Source organism: Rhincodon typus, chromosome 25, assembly GCF_021869965.1.
Source record: "Rhincodon typus isolate 14 chromosome 25, sRhiTyp1.1, whole genome shotgun sequence".
NCBI classification, from domain to species: domain Eukaryota; kingdom Metazoa; phylum Chordata; class Chondrichthyes; order Orectolobiformes; family Rhincodontidae; genus Rhincodon; species Rhincodon typus.
The window spans coordinates 27,448,624-27,466,859 of record NC_063356.1 but is presented as its reverse complement, the minus strand read 5'-3'; the positions used below and the strand labels follow the sequence as shown (position 1 = coordinate 27,466,859).

The 18,236-nt window shown below is 40.7% G+C and overlaps 1 protein-coding gene across 1 annotated transcript in view; it reads left to right on the top strand.

Annotated features, from left to right (window-relative positions):
• LOC109923503 (metabotropic glutamate receptor 4-like) overlaps positions 1 to 17,752 on the top strand; it is a 995,260-nt gene extending 977,508 nt beyond the window's left edge. The window contains exons 10-11 of the mRNA XM_048611839.1: positions 17,388 to 17,634; positions 17,745 to 17,752. Of these exons, the coding sequence (XP_048467796.1) occupies positions 17,388 to 17,634; positions 17,745 to 17,752 (255 nt within the window). The remainder of the gene's footprint in view (positions 1 to 17,387; positions 17,635 to 17,744) is intronic.
• Positions 17,753 to 18,236: the final 484 nt, after the last annotated feature.

Below are 18,236 nucleotides of genomic sequence, written 5' to 3'. Positions count from 1 at the left end.
CCGTAGGTGTTCAAAATTTTTGAGAAGATTTGTAGCTTGGGTTGTGATGCAAACCACCCCAGAAAACCAAGGGATATAAATAACAAGTGGGACAGAACACCAACACTTCACTGGAGGCACACTGATGATGTTACCTAGCAGGGTAACGAAATGTCTGCAATCTAATACACTGGCTCGACGAGCAAGTCTGCAACCTCAAATTTTGTTGTCTTAGAGACAATATTGTGCTATGAATGTAGGCCTTGTAGGATCTGTGATTATCACATAAAACTTAGAGAATTATGGAATCCCTCTCGTGTGGATGTAGGTTATTTGGCCCATTGAGTTTGTTCTGACCCTCCAAAGAGCACCCTCTTTGCAGACCCTCTGAAGACCAGACCCACCTCCCTATCTATCCCCATAACCCTGCATTCCTACGGGTAATGCACCTCTCATATACATCCCTGGACATTATGGGCAATGGGCAAACCACCAATCTTTGGACTGTGAGTTCTGAGGAAGGGTCACCAGACCCGAAACGTTAACTCTGTTTTTTCCTTCACAGATGCTGCCAGACCTGCTGAGCTTCTCCAGCAACTTTATTTTTGTTCCCGATCTTTGGACTGTGACAGGAAACCAGAGGAGACCCATGCAGGCACAGGGAGAATGTGCAAACTCCACACAGACAGTCGCCTGAGGGTAGATTCGCTAACCCCGAGCCACTATGCCTCCCACTTATCTCACTTCATATACCCACAGAAGAACTTTCATATGATATGAGAATATTAATTTGGATTTCAACTTAATGTCTAAATGTGAACAGATTGCGCATGAGGTCAAAGTTTCTTCTCAAATTCAGGATCCATTAAAGCAGATGTTAATATGGTAATAAATCATCTCCTATTGTGTTAAGGTTTCACTTTTCCTGACGTTCAAAGATACTCAGACTTCAATTAATTAGGAAAAGAAACTAAATGAACTGTTGGTGATCCAACTGTGTATCAGTAGCTATGGTTTTACACCACATTCGTTGAAATGGAGGAAACTAAATCAACAAAACACTCTGTACCTCAACAGAATTGAAAGAAAGATTAAATGCTACTTGCACAACAACAGTTACTGGCAGAATATGAAACAACTTTACTAAGAGTCATATTGTCAATGTAAAATGTAGGCAAAATTCAACAGAAACAGTTTTATTTTCTTTTCTTTGAATTGTTGATTTATTTATTTATTGTCACATGTACCGAAATACAATGAAAAACTTTGCTTACGAGCAGTACAGGCAGATTGTAGTAAGCAAAGGATGTACAGATCAAAAACACTAAAACAGTACAGGAGAGGGCGAGGACACATCCTTGGGGGGGCCCCAGTGTTGAGTGTTATTGTGGAAGAGGTGCAGTTACCTTCAGCTTCAGCTGATTTTTAAAAAACATGCTATTTAGTCAATTAGATGCAATGCTGTGAGATGCAAAAAAATTTCAAATGCACGTAAGTCAGGTTTGACTGTCACTATTCACAATATAAATATTAAAGAAGGTTGCTGTGTTCCACAAATTTATTTAAATGGATCATGTCATGGCTTTGGGTACAATTTTTTAAATCAAATCAGATTCTTAGACTTCTCATGAGAAGGAATGAGGCCGAGTAATTTAGCAAACAGGAATCTTAAGTGTCATAAAATGTGCTCAACTTAGACATCAAATAACTGGAATCTCAAAATGTGATACCTTGCTACCCCTGAGACACTTAACCTCTTCTCTTTTGAAATATAGACAACGTACAGAGATCAGCTAACCATAGGAGACCATTTGGGGCAGCCAGGTGGCTCAGTGGTTAACACTGCTGCCTCACAGCGCCAATGACTCTGGTTTGATTCCACCCTCAGGCGACTGTCTGTGTGGAGTTTGCACATTCTCCCCATGTCTGCATGTGTTTCCTCCGGGTGCTCCAGTTTCCTCCCACAGTCCAAAGATGTGCAGGTTAGGTGGATTGGCCAGGTTAAATTGCTCAAAGTGTCCAGGAATGTGCAGGCTGGGTAGATTAGCCATGGAAAATGGAAGGTTACAGGTATAGGGTTGGGCCTGGGTGGCATGGTCTTTGGAGGATCAGTGTGGACTCAATGGGTCGAATGGCTTGCTTCCACATGATTCTATGATTTCACGGTACTCACTGAGGAAGTGAGAAGTTAGGAAATTGAACAGAGATGAATTTGGAGGACAGATGAGAAAAATAAGCAAGTAAATGCAGTGAGAAAGAATGTGTGCCCTCAGATTTTTGAATGTATAAGGCAGAATTTCCCTCTCCTTCTTGTGTGTGATTAATGGCAAGAAAGGTGCGAAAATGAGAGTGGAAAAATCTGATTTTCAGCATCGAGAACATTTTCCTGATTTTAGTGCTTCAGGTTTAAATGTCGACTTCAGAATCTCACCATTGAGCAGTGATGACCTTAGTTCCTTGCCTTTGCATCTCATTAAAGGCCCAGTTCAACTTATTTCTGCGCAATCTCCAATTCATGGAGAAACTGGACAGTTCAACTTTCCAAAATGCAGGTTACTGTAGGACTGGAGACTGTAGCTCAACAAGTTCCTGTCCTATCCCTTCATGCTCCATGCCCATCATCCACCTCCCTTTGTCCATGTATACCAAAAGGCTCAACACATCATCATGCTTACATTTGCACTAAACCAGCCAGCACTTCACCTCTCAACACTTTACTGTGGAGCTCAAGGACCCCTATGACTTGTATGTTTTTGCCAGGTCATGTTGCGCACAGGAACACACATACTCATTTTGTGCATCTGCACAAAATGCACCTTATGGCTCTTAACTTGCTTTCTTAGTGCTCACTTGCTTTACTACCTGTTTGGAAGTTGCCCATCTCAATGTACTGTACACTGTTTCCTTAGCTCACTGACAGGCGTTACTTTGTAGCACAGCAAGAGAGATGCAGACTGCTTGTGAGAATGGGGTGAACATCTCACTAAGCAGTGTCATGCCTCACTTGCAGCATCTGGAAGCAGTTTATGCAGCAAACAGAAGGCATGTACTCGAAATAATGGTGACATTTGAAAATCCAAGTGAAGTAGTCCTTAGTGAGTGGAAGGGGGACTACAGTCAGTCATTGGGTACTGCCACAATTAGTCAACAGGCTGATCCTATTTAATTCCAGGAGGTTGGCCACAGTCAATCAGGAACTTTGTCCTACCAGAATTCAGGGATCTCTATACTTGCAGTCCAGATATTGGGCCATGGTCAATCCTGCTGTTCAAGTGCAAGCAGTCTATGGATTGAAGGTAAGTCAGTTGAGGTACTGCTGTGGCAACATTTCTGGATCTAGACCAGGTTTTCCTCCAGTAAGACAAAGGGAAGGATGAAGTAAGATGTAAGTGTGATGCAGAAGCAGGGGGAGTGATGGTTTGTCACCACTGTGTAGGACGTGCAGAGGTAAAGAAGGAGTGGAGTTTGGGGAGGATGAAATGGGCGAGAGTCATTGAGCAGATATGATGCCCATTAAAGTGAAAGTTGCAGTACATGATTGGTAAATGGTGACCCCATGAGCGAGAGGTAGCAGAGACACGAGAACAGAAGATCATTTATTTTGTTCCTGTACTTGGTATCTTGGTTCACTCTGGACACAGCACTGGACTGGTTGCAGTTTGTGACCAGGCTGGCTCGGCCTGTTGGTGTGGTTAACTGCAGTAGTCAGTTGGGAAAACGACTGCCCTCCTCGCTACCACCCTGTCCACCAACACCTCCAGGTCTTTGCGAATGAAGCATGCAGTCAGCTTTCCTCCTCTCTGGGATATGTACCGCAGTCTGGGATATCTCCTGGGTTGCAGTCCTTGAAATAGTGTGTACCTAAGCATTTAATATAGTGCCATAGCTGTGAAAGTCAAAATGTCCTGGCATTGGTGAGAATTTCTACCTCTCTGCCTGCGCCATTCCCTAAGAAAGAAATTCTATGACCCAGTTGTATAATTACTGAGGTGAAAAGCAGAAGAGTGTGTGAAAAAGGTCATTTTGACTAAGGGCTGATAGGCCCTATGATTCTCACTCAAAAAAGTGCTTTAACTTGCCACTGTGAAAGCATGGAAGTGAATCTATCTTTATCTTCTTTGAAAAATATAAATTCAAATCAAATAGCCAAGTTAAATCCATTTACTCACCTAAGATTGTTTCTGCTGTTTCTAAATTGAAGGAACAACATGATGGATGTTATCAGCAATAATTGGTTTTTTTTTGTTGTAAACAGTTCACAAGTTAATAAAAGGAAGCTCAATTCAGTGATGAAAACTAACCACTGGACTTCTGGTGCCAGTAATCATGCGCTTCACTCCTTCCATGATCAATGTATCCTCCCTGTAGGCTCTTCCCACTCTCTGCAGAATACTCCAGTTGTGGCCTAGCCAGGAATTTATTTCTTTGTCGTAAAACTTCCATCCCTTAACATTCCAACCGTCAATGAGAAAAGCTAGCATTCCATGAATGTGTGTTGGAATTCCAGTAAGGTCAACTTGTCATCATTTACCAATTCTCTAATTAATGTATTCTTCGGTCCACAATAGATAACCTCTTACATAGTTATTGAAATCCATTTGCATTCTTCCACTCATTTAGTCTACTAATGACTTCATCTATTAACGGTTCTTCATAATGTTATGCTCACCTCTACACTACTTTACAAAACTACTGATCTTTTGACAACTCTGGATAGATGTCTCTGTAATGTGTTATTAAAATATTTAATACAGTGAGTAAACCGATCTATTTGATTTGAATTTATATTCTTCAAACAAGACAAAGATAGATTCGATCTTGCTCTCTCACAGCAATAAGCATTGAATTTTCCCATTTTGAGTTAATGTTTTGTCGAGTAAGATTCATGGTACCCAGGCTGCCATTGCTGAAAATGGCTTCTCGCGCACTCCTTCCAATTTGAGTACACACCCATTATCTCTAACAAAAACAGAAATTGCTGTAAAAGCTCAGCAAGTCTGGCAGCATCAGTGGTGAGAAATCTTTAGGTCTTTCAGAATGGGTCACTAGATCCGAAACGTTAACTCTGCTTTCTCTTCACAGATCTTGCCAGACCTACTGAGTTTTTCCAATAATTTCTGTTTTTCAGCATCTACAGTTCTCTGTTTTCTTTTGCCCATGATCTCTAATCTCTGTCTTCTACCAACTAACTGACCCTAAACAGATCTATAACTTTCATTACATGCCATGAATCCCAAATTTAGCTAACAGACTCTTTGGTGGAATTCTGTTGAATTCCTGCTCGAAGTCCATAAGTTACATTCATGCATATTCTCATATTTATTATTTGAGTTACTTCCTCAAAAATTCAATTAGATTTGTTACATATGACCTGCTTTTTAAAATTTATGTTGTCCTTCTCTAATCACTCTAATTGCTCTAAGTTTTTGCTGTGGAAAAAAGAACTGGAACAAAATATTGTTCACTTTGTCATAAAGAGACCATTCCTCATGCTATATTATGCTTGTCTGCATAAAAGTAATGATTACACAGTTGAATGCAAGTAATACAAAAGACTTCAAATACAATGGTACATGAAAGGAAGTGAGCTGGCTTAAACCATTTTTAAAGAATGTTTCATATTTATGATATGAATCATTTGTGGAATGGATGCTCAATTTTAGGGTTTCTAATCTGCTGATCACAGCTGCAAAAGAACAGTGAAGCAAAGCTGATGTTATTTAGTTGTCCTTCGGCAGTGTATGCTGAGTTTTTTGACTCTGGATTTCATTTAAAAATGAATGCACTGACGCTGTAAGCCATTCATTTCTTAAATAGAAAAGGATCACTATATTTGCAGAAAAAATGGCACCATAATGTACTTCATACAAAGATAAACAACAACCAGGAAAATATCAACTATAATATTATACATTCCATCAGGGAAAATATGGAAAACAGGCAATTATGGTAACAATAAATTCCTTATGAGAATTATACTATTATAATTAGTTGTTCTAATGTGTAATTATGCAGTTACATTAACCTTGTCAGTGACCTCAAAAGCTATGTAATTATATGAAGTTTTAATAAAGTTCACTGAAACTGTTTTTCTTCCTATTAAAATGGAGAGTCAAATCCAAAATGTTTGTCCTCAAAGAATATATTCTTTGCCTCAATCCAAGTGTTTATTGATTTGATGCTACAGAGTGATGTGTAGTTGTTACATGGAACATAGGTGTCATATAGCAATAAAATATAGCACCCTGGAATGTTCACATCACAATTAGCTCTTTTTGAATAATGTAATAACCTAACAGACAGAATTGCAGAGTTTAACCCACCTTCTGCATATGCAGCTTAGGTTCAGTTTTCCTGTCCCGATTTCCTAAAGCCTTTTTGCAAATCTCGCATTTTTTTTAAACGAAGAGATGGATCACAGAAACACCACTTGTGCTGCCATTATTTGCACTTAAAGCTTTCTCAAAATTTACTTGTTTCCCGCCAAGTTATGCTGAGGAATTCCATACAACCATGTTGAAATATCAAACTTCTATGTGCACACATCATACTAATCGGTTCATGAACTAATCTGACAGGAGTACTGAGGCATGTTGAATCAAATAAATCCACAAAAGGGTCTTAATGAGACCCAAAGATAATCAGAGGAATTTAAAAAAACAATGAAGATCCTATAAAGTGGAACAAAGCTGAAAATCTGAAACAAAAGCAGGAATTGCTGGAGAAATTCAGCAGGTCTGGCAGCGTCTGTGGAGAGAAAGCAGGGTGAACATTCTGAAGAAGGGTCACTGGACCCAAACATTAGCTCTGCTTTCTCTCCGTAGATGCTGCCAGACCTGCTGAGTTTCTCCAGCAATTTCTGCTTTTGTTTCACATTTTCAGCTTTGTTCCACTTTATAGGATCTTGGCTGCTTTTCCTATTCTTCTGATTATCTTTGGGTCTCATTTAGACCACTCTAGCAATTTCTGTACAGTATGAAATAGGTTGGACAGAATTTCGAAGTGGGAAAGAAATTGACAGGTGGAATTTAGTGCAGCAAACTTAAAATGTTGTTTGTCAGAGGAAAAAATCGACAGTGTAGGACAGAGTTAAAACTGGGGGAGATCCATCTGCAGAACGTCTACCATCATTCCCGACAATTTCAGTTTTTGAGGCAGGTTTTGAAACCCACGGGTGGGAAATCTGACTTTTTTACCAGATCAACTTGAAATTAGTCCTGAGTTCAAACAAATCTCATTCTATCTTTTATAATGACCGTAACCTGCAGTCAGGGGATCTCAGATTGATGAATTAGATGTACAGAAACCTGAAGGATGGATAAGGAGTGTTTAAATTTCACAATTTAAAACTTTCTTGCATTCCCTGTTCTTTTAAAAAATAACAAAGCAGGCTTAAGCTGCAAGCTTTCAAAACAAAACATCATTTGGTAGACTGTCTTGATTGGCAAGCCATCTAATGCAGGTTAATACTGTGCTGGATCCCATTAATGAAGAGTTTCTCCATTGACTTGATGGAGGACTGCTGACAACCATGACAAGCTTCTTGGCTTTGTGCCCGTGTCAACAGCAAGGGAAGACAATAGCAATTGTTGCTGTGGTGAGGTTGGCAAAGAACAACAAGTTAAAGCATGGCAGCAATGCTGTTAAGCATCCAGGTAGGCACAAGGAGAGTGAGTGCTAAGGGAGCAAGTGAGCAGTCCTGAGACGTAGCTTGGTCCATTCCCCGCTCTCTGTCTTTACAATGAAAGTTGCAGGTGCACTCCAAGGTGCAGCATGGTTGAAGTGGATTGGAAATGTGCCTTCATGATATGAAGTGGCTGGTAAGTGTCTGTTCTCAGGGTCCATGGAAATTGTGTGAGTGCAGTCTTTTGCCCTTGGAGCATGTTCTAAGATGCAAGTGCTGAATTTCCAACCCAGAGGTCTGGAAGCAGCAAGTTGCGGTCAGTAGAAAACCACTCAGATTTTCATTTCAAGAATTCTCAGTGTCTGGTTTCCTCATGGCATGTGGTAGAGTAGGAGGCTGCTTTGAGATTGAGAGTTAATAGGGCTGACAATAAGCAATAATCCCTTTTAATAGGCACCCCACCTCTAATGAGAACCTGGTCTTGATGATTGGAACTCATTTGGAAAATGCAACTAGTTCCTCCTGACATTAAGAAAGACTCACTGGATTTCTCATCATTGCCCATGCCGTTTGGGCTACTGCAATATTCCATCCTGTGTTTTTGTTTTGTAACTGTTTCTAGGTATTTCCACCCCTTAGAAGTAAAATAAAACAAAGAAGTAAAATATAGCATAATTTCACAGAGTTATAACTGCACAATATCTTATTTCAATAAAGTTAATTACAGGCTTGGACGTGAAGAAAACAAAGTATTTCACAGTGTCGTAATGATCTTTTGTTTCACATTTAGGCACAACACTGATGTCTCACGTTGTTGGAGAGGAAAATAGTTCTTTAGTCTCTGCAATCAGTTTGTTTAAATCTAGAACTACCGCATGGGGCACAACCCATTACACCTAGATTTAGTTTTTTGTATTTTTAAGGCATTGCTATAATTAATAAATGCTCTGTTTTGAAGAGCAAGGACCAATGAGCATTACCATTGTTGTGTTCCAGATATAGTTATTTCAATGATGTATTTGGGGGAATCTTCCCAGCCCTTGAATAATGTGGACAATGACGAGTCAGTTGGTAAAATGTGGTGAGATCCGAAAAATTAGATTCTCTGTCGCCAAGGTTGGAAAAGGTCTGATTTTCCACTCAAGATTTAAACAACACAATGAGAATCTTACTACTAAGGGATGAGAAGCCAACTTAAATTCATTAACATCATATTGTTAACTAATCTTGCTTCATTTCAAGGCTATTTGCTATTTTCCCAGGCAGTTGGAGAAAACTACTGAAAACGAAAAACACTGAAAATCACTGTGGGTCAGGCAGCTAGCTAACGTTTCGAGTCTAGACGAGTCTTTAGAGCTGACATGAAGTGTGGAGAGGGCAGCATTTATGCTGTAGTTGAGGGGGTTGGTAGGTGTGGAGAGCTGAGGGAAAAGGCTGCTGATAGTCCGGATTAAGCGATCGGAATGTAAGAATGACAGAACAATGGTGTGTACAGTTGCCAAATTGGAAAAGACAGACAATTCCACTGGAGTAGGAGGAGGGAGAGAAGACTTTGTGACAGCAAATGCAAGAAATAAAGCTAAAAGAAAGGGAAAAAATGGGAGTGAGTTCACAACCTGAAGGTGCTGAAGTCAATATTAAATCCAGAAGATTGTAAAGTGCCTAATCTGAAGGTGAGATGTTGTTCCTCTCCATGGATGCTGCCTGACCTGCTGTGTTTTCCAGCATTTTTTTGGTTTCAGTGCAGATTCCAGTATCTGCAGTAATTTGCTCCTATAGTGGAGAAAAATAGATGATGACAGTTCTCAAAAGCAGAGTCTGGTGGTGGTGTTTTGTGCCTTTAACTCACCAGCCTCCTCAACAGGTATCCAACTTGGCCAGAATTCCCCAAGACCTCAGGGCATGCTCCATGGGCAGGGCCTGCCTGCACCCTCAATTCATGCAGGTTGGAATTAGCAGTGCAGCAGCCTCACCATCGCATCAGGGCACATTTGGAACTCACTTTTAATACAGTTCAGCACTTCAGTTTGGAGCTCACCATCACCTCATTACTTTGCTGCGGCCAGGTCACTTTGCACACATTAACAGGCACCCATCTCCTGCCTTGGAACATGGTGTGTCTCAAGACTGTTAACTTACTTTATTAGTGTTCATTCCCTTTGCGCTAACCTGGATGATCATAGCACGTCTGCCTTTTAATGCAGACGGACAACCAGGCAATATGTCATGTTGGCAGAAATGAACAGTCAAGGGGCTGATCTTCTACCAGTGGTGAGATGCTTTACTGCGTGAGCAGTGAGCATAGAGGGCAGGAAGGTCATTAGTTTATACAGTTGGAGTGGGTGAGAGCCACTGTGGGAAGATGCTGTTGCAACATTGAGATTGGTAGACCATAAGGCTCCATGGGAGATGGGTGCAATGGCACTGTTGCAGCAAGAATGAGGCAGCAGAGGGAAGATGGTTGCATTTACCTTGGAAAGTGGAGAAGGTCTTTCACTTTCTTGTGGCACTGCTACATGTTCCTCCAGAGAGTGGACATCTCACCGATCTGGATGGCTGCTTCAGGCCAGGCTGTCAGCATTTAATGAAGTGCATAGCGGGTGTTTGAATATAATACCCATGATGTGAATGCCACAGGTTTCAGCACTGGCAAGTGTGAAATAATTCCCAAGTGGCATCATGGAAGCATGGTGTATACTTATGGAGGTGAGCAGCAGAGACCTATGTGAGAAAACTTGCTATAGTTCACAGAGTGAGAACTTCCACAAAACTCCCTCAGGTGATTTTTGGCTAATTTTAGCTCATTGTTACAGTAAATAAGATTTTGCTGAACACTTATTGCAGTGTGCCCCAAACAAATATGAAAAAATTATCAGTTTTTAAATTTTTAAACTGACAGTATGTATACTAGTGGTGAAGTGCTCATGATGTGTAAATAGATGAACATATTCTGTAAGCAGCCAATCAACTAGATATTCCATGCAAGAAGATGCAACTATATATTTTCTGTGTATCATGCCAACAGAGCATTGTAAAAATGTGACCAGAATTCATCACTGAGATGCCTATTTGTGAAATGAAGTCCTGTAGGTACACATTTAATCAATTCAGGTAAATCCAATTCTATCTTTAATGTTTACATCATAAATAATTTATGTTGCCTAGGGATGAATAATCTACATAAAAACCTGATGGATGAATAAAATGCCAAATTTCTGTAAAGCGCTGTCTAAAAGGACAGTGGAAGATATTCAATAGTAACTTTAAAAAGGAAATGGAACAGAAAATTGAGATAGTGGCAAAAGAGTGTTGGATGAATTGGACAAATGTTCCGCTCTCAGAATGGGACAGAACAACAGAGCTTCAAAGGAGGCTACACAGCACTGACAATGTCATCTAGAAGGGAGATGAACCATTTGCATGAAAAACCAGTGAGCTCAGTGAACTAATCAATAACTCCAAGATTCAATCTGCACTAAAATTATCATATCAAAATTACTGAAACAAATCACTCAGATCTGTATCACGTGTTTAATTTAAAACTTTCTAGAAATTTTGTCAACCATGGTCTCCGGTTAAAAGTTAACACCTCAAGGACTATAGGCCCCCCAATATCAAGAAGGAAGTTGAGAAACAAACATGTACAGAGATCTCAGATATATGTAAGCATAATAAGGTTGTGATAATGGGAGATTTTAATTTTCCAAACATTGACTGGGGCTACTTAGTGCTAAAAGTTTGGATGGTGCAGAATTTGTCAAATGTGTTCAAGAAAATTTTCTTTATCAATATGTGGGTTCTCTTACCAGAGAAGGAGCAAAACTAGGCCTTTAGGGCAATAAAACAGGGCAGGTAGCTGAAGTAATAATGGGGAAACCCTTTGGGTCTAGCGATCATAATGCCATTAGTTTCAAAATGGTTATGGAAAAGAACAAGCCTTCCATAAAAGTCAAAGTTGTTAGTGTGAGCCAAATTTTAATGGTATGAGACAAGAACATTCAAAAGTTGATTGGAGTCGAATGTTCACAAGTAAAAGTGCTTCTGCCAAGTGGGAGACGTTCAAGAGTGTGATGACGAGTTCAGAGGCATTATGTTCCTGTTAGAGTGAAGGGTAAGACTGGTAAGGTTAAGGAAAAATGGATGAATAAAGAGATTGAGGTTCTAGTCAAGAATAAAATACAGGCAATGTTGTTCAACTCAATTTCTTAATCAATATAAAGAGTGCAGGGGCATTCTTAAGAAAGAAATCAGGAAGGCAAAGAGGGGATATGAGATAACATTGGCAGTTAAGGTTAAGGATAATCCAAAGAGATTCTACAAAAATGATAAGAGCAAGAGGGTAACTAGAGAAAGGGTAGGGCCTCTGAAACTTCAAGGAAGTCATCTTTGTGTTGAACCCCAGAAAATGAGAGAGATTCTAAATGAATATCTCTCATCAGTTTTTACTGTGGAGAAAGAAATGGAGTATAGGGAATGTAGAGAAATAAACTTCGTTTTACAAACAGTTCACATTACAGAAAAGGAAGTTCGGGAGGCCTTAAAGAATATGATGGTTGATAAATTTCCAGGACCTGATCTAATGTATCCCAGAATGTTGTGGTAAGTAAGGGAAAAAATTGTGAGATCCCTTGTGGAAATATTTGCATCATCTGTAACTACGGATGAGGTGTCTGATGACTGGAGGGTGCCTAATGTTGTACCTTTGTTTCAGAAAGGTTATAAGGAAAAGTCGGTGAACTATAGACTTGTGAGTCTGACTTCAGTTGTGGATAAACTGTTGAAGAATTATAAAAGATAGGATTTATAGACACTGAGAGAGGCAAAAATTGATTAGGAATAGTCAGCATGGTTTTGTGTGAGGAAAATCATGTCTCACAAACTTGATTGAGTTTTTTGAGGAAGTTACCAAAAAGATTGATGATGGCAGTGCAGTAGACATTGTTTAGTTGGATTTTAGTAAAACCTTTGACAAGGTTGCACATAGTAGACTAATTAGTAAAGTTGGGTCACATGGGATTCAGAGTGAGCTTGTCAATTGGATTCATAATTGGCTTAATGGCAGGAGTCAGATAGTGGTAGTAGGGGGTTGCTTTTCTGACTGGAGGCCTGTGATTAGCGGTGTTCCACAGGGATCGGTTTTGGGTCCTCTTTTGTTTGTCATTAATGTTAATGATTTGGATGAGAATATAGTGTCATGGTTAGTAAGTTTGTGGACCACACCAAAATTGGTGGCATAGTAGACATTGAAGAAGGTTTTCTAACATTACAAAGGGATCTTGATCAAATTGGTCAATGGGTTCAAAAATAGCAGTTGGAGTTCAATTTGGATAAATGCGAGATATTGCATTTTGGTACAACAAACAAGGGTAGAGCTTATATAGTTAATTGTAGAGCCTTAGGTAGTATTGTACAACAGAGGAACCTAGGGGTGCAGGTACATGATTCTTTGAAGTTTGCATCACAAATAGACTAGGTGGTTAAAAAGGTGTTTGGCACATTTGCCTTCATTGTTCAGTCCTTTAAGTTTAGGAGTTGGGAAGCCATGTTGAGGTTGTACAGGACATTAGTGAAGCCTCTTCTGGAATACTGTGTCCAATTCTGGTGGCCCAGTTATAAGATGGATATTAGCAAGCTGGAGAAGGTTCAGAAGAGATTTACCAGGATGTTGCCAGTAATGGAAGGTTTCACTTATAAAGAAAGGCTGGATAGGCTGGGACTTTTTTTACTGGAGCATAGGAGGTTGAGAGATGACTTTGTAGAATTTATAAAATCATGAGGGGTATAGATTGAGTTAATGGTAGGTGTTGAGGGGTATAGACTGAGTTAATGGTAGGTATCTTTTCCCTAGGATGGGGGATTTTAAAACCAGGACACATTTTGAAGGTGAGAGGAAACAGATTTAAAAGAGACATGAGAGGCAAATTTTTTAGACAGAGTGTGATTTGCGTGTGGAACGAACTTCCTGAGGAAGTTGTGGATGCGGATACAATTACAACATGTAAAAGTCATTTGGATAGCTGCATGAATAGGAAAGATTGAGGTTGGTTGGCTCGCCGAGCTGGTTTGTTGTTCCGCAGATGTTTCGTTACGTGCTGGGTAAGATCCTCAGTGCAGCCTCTGATGAAGCGTCGGTGTGTTTTCCTGCCTGGTTTTTAAACTCTGGGGTCGTTGCGATGGATTACCTCACTTCAGGGTTTCCTCCATAGTGGAATGTATATGGGGTCAGTTCAATGTGTTTATTAATAGCATGCTTCGTGGAGGGCCATGCTTCCAGGAATTCTCGTGCTTGTCTCTGCCTAGCCTGTCCCAGCATCTTGGTGTTGTCCCATCGAAGGAAACCTGGAAGTAAGGCAATCCATCGCAACGGACCCCAGAGTTTAAAAGCTAGGTGGGAAAACACACCGACGCTTCATCAGAGGTTGCACTGAGGATGTTACCAAGCACGGTAATGAAACGTCTGCGGAACAACAAACCAGCTCGGCGAGCCAACCAACCTCAACACCCACAACCCGAGCTACAGATCTACTCCAAAACCTTATAGGAAAGATTTGGAGGGATATGGGCCATAAGCAGGCAGGCAGGAGTGGTTTATTTTCAGATTATGTTTGGCATGGACTGGTTGGACCAAAGGGTCTGTTTCCATGCTGTATGACACTGTGACTCTGACTCTAAAGACATTTTAAACTGCCGATTCCTGATCTTATTTTTGTGTTTGATGCTCTCTCCTTTGTAATCTTTACACCTGTGTTTTTATGTGTATTTTTGATGTTACACTACTTTTTTTAGTGTGTTAAGTTGTAAAAAAGAAAATCCCCTTTCAAGAAAACCTTGTATTTGGCTCTTTGATTTTGACTAGCATTATCTTTGTTAAGTGAGAAAGAGCAGCATGCTAAAAAAAATTGTTGCATCTCCAAAGGTTAAAAACAGGGGAACTGATTCATCCCTCTTCACCAAACCTGGGATTTGGAGTTCGAGATAGTTACTTACAGGCAAACGAAAGAATTAGATTGGAAGAAGTTCAATTGTTACTTCATAAGTTCATTTAAATGCAAATGGAGACTGTTGTTGTGTTTGTAATATTCAAATGTTGACCTTTGATGTTAATCCTATCATAGAGCAGAATGAGACAACTTAGATAAAATTAAAGGCACTATTATTGGAAGAATTAAACAGGATGGCTAGTCATTTAGGTAGGGAGTTTCACCCAAAAACCAGGGAAACAGAAATTGAAAAACGGCTGTAAAAATGTCTTGAGGTAAAAATTAATTAAACTGGAGTTACAAAAGTTAGAATTAAAGCATAAAATGTATAACCAAGCTTCATAATATATTATTATTTGGCAGCTAGTATTCCTGAGTTCCTCTCTCTCTCTCTTCTGTTGTCTTATTTCTCGTTACTTCTGAGATGTTACTTTCATCCTCTATAGTGAAGGCTGGTGCAAAATAGTTGTGTAAGTGATCTGTCGCATCCTTCTTCTAATTCCCTCGATGCACTTCCTATGGGATCAATGCTCACTTTGTTAAAGCTTTTTTTAAAAATTATGGAAAATCTTACTATGTGTTTTTATGTTTCTGGCTAGCTTTCTCTTGTATTGTGAAAAAAGAATACGTTTCTCTTTAAGAGAAAACAAGGTATAGAGCTGGATGAACACAGCAGGCCAAGCAGCATCAGAGGAGCAGGAAGGCTGACGTTTCAGGTCTAAACCCTTCTTCAGAAATTGGGGAGGGGAAGGGGATTCTGAAATAAATAAGGAGAGAGGGAGAGGCGGATAGAAGATGGATAAAGGAGAAGATAGGTGGAGAGGAGACAGACAGGTCAAAAAGAGGCGGGGTTGGAGCCAGCAAAGGTGAGTGTAGGGATGAGATAGGTCGGTCCAGGGAGGATGGACAGGTCAAGGAGGCGGGATGAGGCTAGTAGGGAGGAGATGGGGGTGGGGCTTGAGGTGGGAGGAGTGGATAGGTGGGAGGACAGGTTAGGGAGGCAGGTACAAGCTGGGCTGGTTTTGGGATGCAGTCGGGGGTCGGGAGATTTTGAAGCTTGCGAAGTCCACATTGCTACCATTGGGCTGCAGGGTTCCCAAGCGGAATACGAGTTGCTGTTCCTGCAACCTTCGGGTAGCATCGTTGTGGCACTGCAGGAGGCCCAGGATGGACATGTCGTTCAAGGAGTGGGAGGGGGAGATGAAATGGTTCGTGACTGGGAGGTGCAGTTGTTTGTTGCGAACCGATCGTAGGTGTTCTGCAAAGCGGTCCCCAGCCCTCCGTTCGGTTTCCCTGATGGAGAGGAGGCCACAACAGGAACAGTGGATACAGTATACCACATTAGCAGATGTGCAGGTGAACATCTGTTTGATGTGGAATGTCTTCTTAGTGCCTGGGATGGGGGTGAGGGGTGAGGGGTGAGATGTAGGGGCAGGTGTAGCACGTCCTGCGGTTGCGTGGAAAAGTGCCGGGGGTGGTGGGGCTGGTGGGGAGTCACAGAGAGAGTGGTCCCTCTGGAAAGCAGATAAGGGTGGGGTGGGAAAAAATGTCTTTGATAGTGGGGTCGGATTGCAGATGGTGGAAGTGTCGGAGGATGATGCGTTGGATCTGGAGGTTGGTGGGGTGGTACGTGAGGACGAGGGGGATTCTGTTTTTGTTGTTATGGTGGGGAGGGGGTATGAGGGATGAGTTGCGGGAAACGCGAGCGATGCAGTCGAGGGTGTTTTCGACCACTGTGGAGGGGAAGTTGCGGTCCTTGAAAAATGAGGACGTCTGTGAGTGGAATGCCTCATGTTGGGAGCAGATGCGGCGGAGGCGAAGGAATTAGGAATAGGGGATGGCCTTTTTTGCAGGAAGGTGGGTGAGAGGAGGTGTACTCTAGATACTGTTTCTCTTTAGTCATTTTTTGTACTTCTTTATATTCTAAACAATCTTCTGACCTTCCACCTGTCTTTGCACAATTACATGATTTTTATTTAAGTTTGATAATACCTTTAATCATTATAATTAATCACAGACCGTGGGTCGAACCCTTGGAGTTTTGCTTTCTCTTTGGAAATGAGAAAGCTGTGTGTGCTGTGTATTCCAAAATATCCCCTTAAATACCTACCTGCATCTCTATTGACACATCCCAGTGCCCAGTTCACTTTAGCTATGCAATTAAAATGACAGCTATTCATTTCAATGAACGAAACTATTCAATGTCATCTTTCTCTTATATTTTAGTACAGGATGATCCAAGACTAAATGAACTGAGGAAGAGTAAGTCCTACCTCGTAGTCTGCTCCTAATGATGTGCTATTCTTAAACAAGTGATCATGGATTCAGGTTCACAATTGCTGATGGTTGAAACTGTCAACCTTAATTGAGATCGAGTTTATAAGTTCATAACCAATCTGTTTAGTGAAGCATAATAAAATACTGAAATGCTCTGCAAGGTAAAACCTCCCTAACTACTTCTGTAGCACATAGATTGACATTATAGAGAGGGACACAGCTGATCAGAGTCACATGAGAATGGAGATCCTCTGGGAAAATTGGATTATAGAAAAGTAACAAATGTTTTGATTTCAAGAAAGTACAGCTTGCACTTAAACAGCACCTCAGAGCATTAGGATGTGTAAAAGTGCTTTATGGCCAATTAAGTACTTTTGAAGTATAGTAATGTAGGATTAGTCAAATATTCATGTATGACCCAAACAGATGTCTTCATTACTGTCATCAAATGCAAGGCAAAATATACATTTATACAATTGGAGAGTGTTTACTGAAGAATGTATATTTTTGTTCATTCTATTTTCCAGATGTATATTCAAACCACTACTCTGACTATTTCCATAAATCTGAGTGCTTCTGTGTCGCTTGGCATGCTGTATATGCCCAAGGTTTATGTCATCCTGTTCCACCCAGAACAGAATGTGCAGAGACGCAAGCGCAGCCTAAAAGCTGTAGTGACAGCGGCCACAATGTCCAACAAGTTTACCCAGAAAGGAAATCTCCGTCCCAATGGAGAAGCCAAAACTGAACTATGTGAAAGTCTTGAAACCCAAGGTAAAACATTTTTTTTTAACAGTTGAAGTGATATGGGCCTTGACATTTCTAATGTACAAATATTAGCTTGTGATTGCTTAATACATTCATATGATGTCTGTCTATTTTAGTGGAGTGAAATACCTTTATTTGGTAATTTCTCCACTGAAAGGTTGTTGAAACGTGAGTCACTTTCAAATATTCAACAGTTAGAGCACAGTTTAACAAAAAAAACACTGAGAGAAAGGGCTGAACTTTGCCACAGAGTTGGATGCAGGGTGGAGAGTGTGGTGGGAGGTGGAGGGGCAAATGGTGGAGAAATGTTGGGATGATCCTGTGATGCAGTCCTGTCTCTTGGGGACTTTCCTGGTACTGGACAAGGAATCAGGTTGGTTTCCCAGCCCATGGAGGTGTGGCAGCCAACTGGTCAAATAAAAGCTCTATTTTAGTGAATATTTTGTAACAGCCATTTCTATTAGAATGACCCCTGACCACCCCATCAACTACCATGTGACCCCCACAGGCCATGTAGGCATCAAAGCAGCAGATTCCATTTCCCATGGGCTGTGGGGATAAAAAGGCTACAAGTACAGTCATCACTACTCCAGCAAAGGATTTTTAAA